The 7414-nt window shown below is 45.2% G+C and overlaps 1 protein-coding gene across 2 annotated transcripts in view; it reads right to left on the bottom strand.

Annotated features, from left to right (window-relative positions):
• LOC118595718 (acyl-coenzyme A thioesterase 1) overlaps positions 1-7414 on the bottom strand; it is a 17991-nt gene that overhangs the window by 2928 nt on the left and 7649 nt on the right. Inside the window, exon 3 of one of the 2 annotated variants that reach the window (XM_036206475.1) lies at positions 5356-6243. The exons of the other annotated variant lie outside the window; for it this stretch is intronic. Coding sequence (XP_036062368.1) covers positions 5665-6243 — 579 coding nt within the window. The 3' untranslated portion in view covers positions 5356-5664. Of the gene's footprint in view, positions 1-5355; positions 6244-7414 lie in introns of those variants that run through there. 2 annotated transcript variants of the gene reach the window in all.

The following is a 7414-nucleotide window of genomic DNA, read 5'->3' as shown; positions in this document are numbered from 1 at the left end:
GCCCCCTCCCTTCAAGCATTTTGACCAGATCTACATAGGCTTGTTCCAGCATTTGTGTTGTTTTTCTTAACCTTTAGTCTTTAGATCTAAGCAGCTCATTAAGAGCCAAAAAAATTGGGTGCGAAGTAGAAGCGCCCATGTCTAAAACTTTTCAACCTTTTAAACAATGTTTCACTTCATCCTTGGCAACCTTTTAAACAATGTTTCACTTTCACTCTCTCTTTGTCTACAGAGAAGAGCAAAAACCTCCCCGCTTTTGTCGCGGGTTCCCAATTCACCCGGGAATTCCTTTAACCCCGCTTTTGTCGCAGGTTCCCAATTTACCTGGGATTTCCTTTAACCCTGCTTTTGTCGCGGATTCCCACCTTACCTGGGAACTTACCAGTGCACTGCCCTGACTGCAGAAAGTTCTGAGCCCTCCTTGAAAGTAGTGAAGTTCCCGGTACGGGCCACCACTTGTCACGACTGCCTCGACCAGCAAGGAAGACGCAACACCGAGCTCTTCTTTCAGCAGTTTACTCAGGAACCTTGAACAATCTTCTGACCCCGGGGGGAAAGCCGGCCCACGACCTAAATAGTCCCTGGGTGGCCAACCCCAGCTTGTCACGTGGGCACTGCAGATAGGTCCAGGTTCAGGAAAGCAAGCCAGATCCTAGGACCAAGCCCCAAATTCATGGGGGTGGCTGGAGGCATGGGGGTGGCTGGGGACATGGGGGTGGCTGGGGACATGGGGGTGGCTGGGGGCATGGGGGTGGCTGGGGGCATGGGGGGTGGCTGGGGGCATGGGGGTGGCTGGGGGCATGGGGGTGGCTGGGGGCATGGGGGTAGCTGGAGGAATGGTCCAGTGGTTAAGAGTACATGCTGCTCTTGCAGAAGACTGGAGATTGGTTTCCAGAGGTCACCAGATGGCTGAGGACCACCTGTAAATCCATCTGCAAGGAGCCGATCTGATGCCCTCTTCTAGCCTCCACAAGGGGCGTGCACGCCCTCATGTAAAAAAAATTAAAAATTTTCTACCCTTTGATTTTTCTTATAGTTTTATTGTGCCTGACCCCTGGCTTTTTTGGTTTTGCCAGTGATTAAAGCTTACACAGAGAAAAGACTCCCCTTGAACTTAGCCATTTTGCATTTACTGGAATTTGAGTTTTAGGACTATGTCTAATTTTAAAAAATAATAGCATCTCGGGGCTGGAGAGATGACCCTACAGTTAAGAGCACTTGCTGGTCTTGCAGGAGACCTGGGTTTGGTTCCCAGAACCCGTGTGGTGGCTCACAACCATCTATTACTCCAGCTCCAGGGGATCCGATGTCCTCTTCTGACCCAGCAAGGGCACCAGGTATACAAATGGCGCACATACATACGTGCAGCCTAAACACTCGAGCACACTAAAGTAAATGAATCTTAAAAGAAGAAAAGCGAACATTTCTGTATGGTGTGTTCTATACAGTATAATTCATTTCTGTGTACAGTCCACTGTTAGGCAGGTATCCCTTGAGCTGTTCACCACCAGTGTTAGCTGGTTTCGCAACATTTTCATTATTCAGGAAGAAACTCTGCCTGTTACTAGTCACTTCCCATTCACCCCAAATTCTCTCCGTACCCAGACACTTAAAACCATTGATTTCCTTTCTCTCTATATTAGTTTTTTTCTGTATATTTATTATAAAGGCAATGATATAATATGTAATCTTTTGTATCTGGTTTCTGTGACTTATGTAGGTGCTGGGGATCCAAACACTTTATCTCCCCAGCTCCTGGACATACAACTACTATTTTTTGAGGGGAAGGTGGGGAGACAGGATCTCACTCTCTGTGTAGCTCTGGATGGCCTGGAACACACTATGTAGACCAGACTGGCCTTGAACTATTTGGGTTGGCCTAGTTTTTAGCTATTATGAACATTTGTTTGTAAGTTTTTATATGGCCACATGTTCTCATTTCTCTTGCATTTATATTAGGACTGGACTAGCTGGGTCATGTGACAAAGCTAGGCTTAACCTTAGAGAATAATACTAGATCTCATCAACAGTGTGTGGGTTTGTGTCTTTTTATTGTTGCATTGTAGGAATTCTTTTAATTCTTTTATTTTATGGAGGCTGGAACAATAACTCAGCAGCTAAAAGCATGGACTCCTCTTCATGATGATCTGGGTTCAATTCCCAGGGCCTACAAACATCTGTAACTCCAGTTCCAGAGGATCCAACACCCTCTTCTGGCCTCTGTGGGCACTATACACATTTGGTGCATAGACATACATGCAGGTAAAACAACCATATACATAAAATAGTACAATAAAAAAAAATTTAAATATATATATATATATATATATATATATATATATATATATATATATATATATATATGTAGCCAGGCGGTGGTGGTGCACTCCTTGAATCTCAGCACTCAGGAGGCAGAGGCAGGTGGATCTCTGTGAGTTCGAGGCCAGCCTGGTCTACAGAGCGAGATCCAGGAAAGGCACAAAGCGCTTCACAGAGAAACCCTGTCTCAAAAAAAAAAAAAAAAAAAAAAAAAAATATATATATATATATATATATATGTGTGTGTGTGTGTGTGTGTGTGTGTGTGTGTGTGTGAGAGAGAGAGAGAGAGGGGGGGGGGGGAGAGAGGGAAGGAGAAAGAGAAAGAAGAGAGAGGGGGAGAGAGAGTACTACATTGTGGGTGTTGAGGTCAGAGGACAACTCTGTAGAATCAATTCGTCTCCGTCCATGTTTTTGTGGTTTCCAGGGATCATCCAGGGATCAAACCCAAACTCAGGTCACCCAAGCTTGCACTTTCCCTGCTGATCCCTCTTCCCAGAAAAGCGATAAGACTTCTTCAATATAACACTATGATGTACGTGTCTGGGTTTTAGTCTCCTTGACAGTATGATTGACATGAAGACTTATGTATTAGGCAGACACTTCTCAAAAGAGAGCTATATCAGCCTGGTACTTAAAGGAAAACAACTTTGTTACCCATGATGAAATCTGAGATTTCAGGGGAAAATTAGATTTTAGAAGATCTTGCATGCCCTTACCATCAGCTGCATAGCATCTGATATATGTGCTAGGTTTTGTGGGCTTTTTTTTTTCTTTTTCCCTTTGAGAAAGAGTTTCTCTGTGTATCCCTGGCTGTCCTGGAACTCGCTCTGTGGACCAAGCTGGCCTCGAACTCACAAAGATCCACCTGTTATGCCTGCCAAGCGCTGGGATTAAAGGCGTGCGCCACCACTGCTTGGCTGTTTGTTTTTGTTTGTTTTTTTGTTGTTGTTGCTATAGTTTTGGGGTTTTTTGTTTGTTTGTTTTTCTTTAATGATATCAGTATTTTTTCTGTTAATGAGATCATGAGTGAATATTATTTTTTGTTTGTTTGTTTTGTTTTGTTGTTTTTGTTTTTTTCGAGACAAGGTTTCTCCGTGTAGTTTTGGTGCCTGTCCTGGATCTCGCTCTGTAGACCAGGCTGGCCTCAAACTCACAGAGATCTGCCTGGCTCTGCCTCCTGAGTGCTGGGATTAAAGGCATGCACCACCACCACCTGGTGAGTTAATATTATTTAATGTGAATTTGATACCAGATGCAGAGGAAACAAGATGAGAATGTTGTACTAAGAAAAGGTACAAGCCACATGGCTAAACATAGGTAAGAATTATGGGTTAATTGAAGTGTAAGAGCTAGTCAGTAATAAGCCTGAGCTAGCGGCCAAGCATTTATAAGTAATATTAAGTCTCCAAGTCACTTATTTGGGAAGCAGCTGCCAGGTATTTGGGAACAGGCGGGCAGGAGAGAAATATCCATTTACAGAAGAAAGGCTCCTTATGTAGACAAGGAAATAGAAAAGAATCTGAGCATGCATTCTGTGCTGGCTGTTGGTTTTTGTTTTGTTTATTTCACAGGAGCCAGGGTTATCTGGGAAGAGGGAGACTCAGTTGAGAAAATGCCTCCAACAGATTACCTGTAGGCAAGTCTGGGGCATTGTTCTTTTATGAATAACTGGTGTAGGAGGAGACCAGCACTTTGGGTGGTGCCACTAACTTGGTTGGGTGGTCCTGGGTGGTTTAAAAAGCAGACTGATTGAGCTATGAAGAACAATTCAGTAACAATACTCCTCCACGGCTTCTGCTTCAGTTCCTGCCTAAAGCCAGATTCCTGCCTTGAGCTCCTGTACTGACTTCTTTGATGATGAACAGTGCTGTGGAAGTGTAAGCTGAGGGAACCCTTTCCTCCCCAAGCTGCTTTTGGTCATGGAGTCTTATCACAGCAATAAAACTTAGGCATATACCTTCCTGTGTTCCTGACCTCCTGCTTAACACCACCAGGTCATGCTCCTTTTCCCAAAATGCTTCTAAGCAATGCACTTTCCATCACACTGAGCAGTGAAACACACAATTTCCATACTGCTTTGAGACTTCACTTATGAAGGCTCCACTTTTGTTAAATAAATTTATATGCTTTTCTCCTGACAACCTGTCTTGTGTTATAAAGGCTCAACCATGAATCTAGCACTGGGTAAAGAAATCATTCCTCCTGTGCTCATATGACCAATAGTTGACTGATAGATTACTAAATGTGTGGGGACGAGAATGCTTCCTTATACACATTCTCTTTCTTGCTCAAAGACAGGTTTGAAGGTTGACACAACATGGGATTCTTGGAATCTCTTTTTCCTTCCCTAGCTGATCTTTTGCCTTCTGGGCTAAATGTTCATCATCCCCAAGTGTTGTCATGGCACAGAGCTCATCACATGAAGGGGATTCTTTTCCCATTGTTGGTTTGCTTTGGAAAATTGATGTTTGTTGCAGGCTATTTGACCACACTGTGAACCCCAAGGTTGCATTATTTACTGGAAAAACCTACTTCTAGCTGTGTGTGGCTCAGCCCTAGCACACACTTTTAATTCAAAGGCAAATGTTGTCTACTTGAATACTGTGAACAGAATGAGATAAAATCAACCATAGATCAAGAAGCAGAGCGAGCAACCAGTTGATGGGGGAAAAAAAATCATAGGGAGTGATAAGGAGTCAGGAGGACTGAGAGAGACCCACACAGGAAGCAGAAAAGAGGGACATCCAGTTGGAGGAGTTTGGTTTGAGACAGCATAGAAGGAAGGCCTCTTTCTGGGACGTCGGCAGAGGAAGGTCAGCCGGGTGATGTCTCTGCCTCCTGAGCTAGCAGGTTTTCACCCCAGCATCTGGATTTTGTTAAAAACAACAGATGTTCTTGTTCAGTATGTGTGCAACCAAAACCTTCTTTTCACCGTTGTTTATACATGGGTTAAGCATCTGAAAAGAAGTCTCCCAAGTCACCCCAAGGCCACTTCTTGGAAGGAAGATGATAACAGCAACATTGGCCCAAGAATTGAAGTACATAATTTTTATTGACACAACAGTGTGGCTACTCATGGTATTCTTTTGGTTCTAGGCACAATTTCTTGAAAAGGTACAGTTTCCACATAACATTTGGCTGTTTTCCTACAGCACTTGGGATTGAACCCAGGGACATACAGAAGCCACTCTACCACTGAACTACATTTCCAGTCCCTGACTAAGCACTATAGTCAGAAGAACTATGTTCAGATGAAGTAATATTAACTGATACTCTTACAATGTATTTGAACCTTTCCCCCCAAAGCCATCAGAAAATAGGTTGTATTTTAGGAGTTACCCCCTAACTCTTAGCACCCAAGTGTTTGTGGAAGAAAGTCTGGAGTTGCTGCCATGCATCCACCTGGGCCATGGCATGAGGCTTAGGCTCCCCTCCAAAGGTGATATTAGCACCCACCAGGAGGTGCATGCCAGCCTTGCACAGTGGGAAGTAAGGGGGCTCAATATAATGCCCTGCTTCTGGGTAGCAGATGATCTGGGGCTTCTCCTTCCCATGGGCCTGTAAGCGTTTGGAGATCTCATTGGCATAGAACTCACTCTTCCAGTTGTGGTCATCCTGACCTACAAGCAACAGGAAGGTCGCGTCTGACCTTTCCACAGGGATGAAGCTTTTCTGTTCTACCAAAGGACTTTGGAGAGCATCTACAACATCCTGGAGGCCATCTTTGGTCATCCTGACTTGGTTTCTCAGGATAGTCACAGGAGGGATAGTCTCATCCTTGTAGTTTATGGTGTTCCCAACAGCAGCCACAGAACCATTAATGACGACAGCAGCTTTTATGCCCTTCAGGAAGGAGGCCATAGCAAGGGCAAGTTCACCCCCTTTGGAAATGCCAAGCACTCCAACTCCTGGACCTCTTACCTGAGAAAAATATAAAAGGAATAGGAGAATTAGTCCAGGAGCAGCATTGAACAGCAAGTAGGGCCAGCTGGAAAGTTCCATTGACCAGGGTCAACATCTGGACTCCTATCTATTGTCCAAACCATTCCAGCAGGAACGAAGCCACTCTCACAAGACAGTTCCACTCCTCCTTTCCCACTAGACTATGGAGACAATGGACCCCGAGAAACCAAGGAAAACACACATTCCTGCTGACTGATCTTTATCTGACGCGGGCACCACCGTGGCCCACCAGTCCTGCCACACATCACTGGGGTGTCGCTTTTCACAGCTCCAAAGGACCGCCCCGCATCCTCTCCTGCCTCCTCGGCCTCTTGAGCTCCCCCATGCTCTCTGTCAGGGGGATGTCTCATCTTCTCACTCCCCAGTCTACCTGTTCCCATGGCAGCTCTCGGGTGTCCACAGTCTCGGCGGCCACCTCTAGTTGTGTTTGGGATGCGGTCCACTATCTCTCTCTAGCGTGACCTCCACACTTACTTCCGGCTCCTTTCCTTCCACTCCTCTCTGCTGGCCCTCCTCAGCTCCTCCCTGATCTGGGCCTCATCTAGTTCCTCACGGCCCTGCGCCCCAGGCCACACTAGTTGTGACTTTGTTCTCTACCCTGGACCCCTGAGAAACCTGTGGGGAGATGTTTGTTGTACTTTCCTGCTCGATACCTTCTGGGTGGTTTGGGTTGGCACCATCCCATAAGGACGGCTCCTGCCCTGAATCCCAGAGTCCTCTGGGCTATAAGCAAAAGATCTTTTGGCTGGCCTTTCATACAACCCCCCCCCTCTCTCCTCCCTTCTATGCTTTGTCCTCTTCACCCCTCCCCTTTGGCAACAGTACCCTTGACCACTGTTAAATGTGACTCCTCATTAAAGTCCTAATAATTACACGATCAAATGATGCTTTAATTACCATGAAATTTTTAATTGTCAACTTGACATAATCTAGACTCACCTGGGAGGGGAGTTAACATGAGGAACCTAAGGCTGGGTTGACCTATAGACATACCTTTAAGGGAATTTCTTTCTTTTTCTTTTTTCTTTTTTAATTTACATTTTATGTATGAGTGCTCTGCATGCAAACCTGCATGCCAGAAGAGGGCATCAGATCCCACTATAGATGGTTGTGAGCCACCATGAGGTTG

Source organism: Onychomys torridus, chromosome 14, assembly GCF_903995425.1.
Source record: "Onychomys torridus chromosome 14, mOncTor1.1, whole genome shotgun sequence".
Taxonomy (NCBI): Eukaryota; Metazoa; Chordata; class Mammalia; order Rodentia; family Cricetidae; genus Onychomys; species Onychomys torridus.
This window is presented reverse-complemented; position numbering and strand designations above follow the sequence as displayed.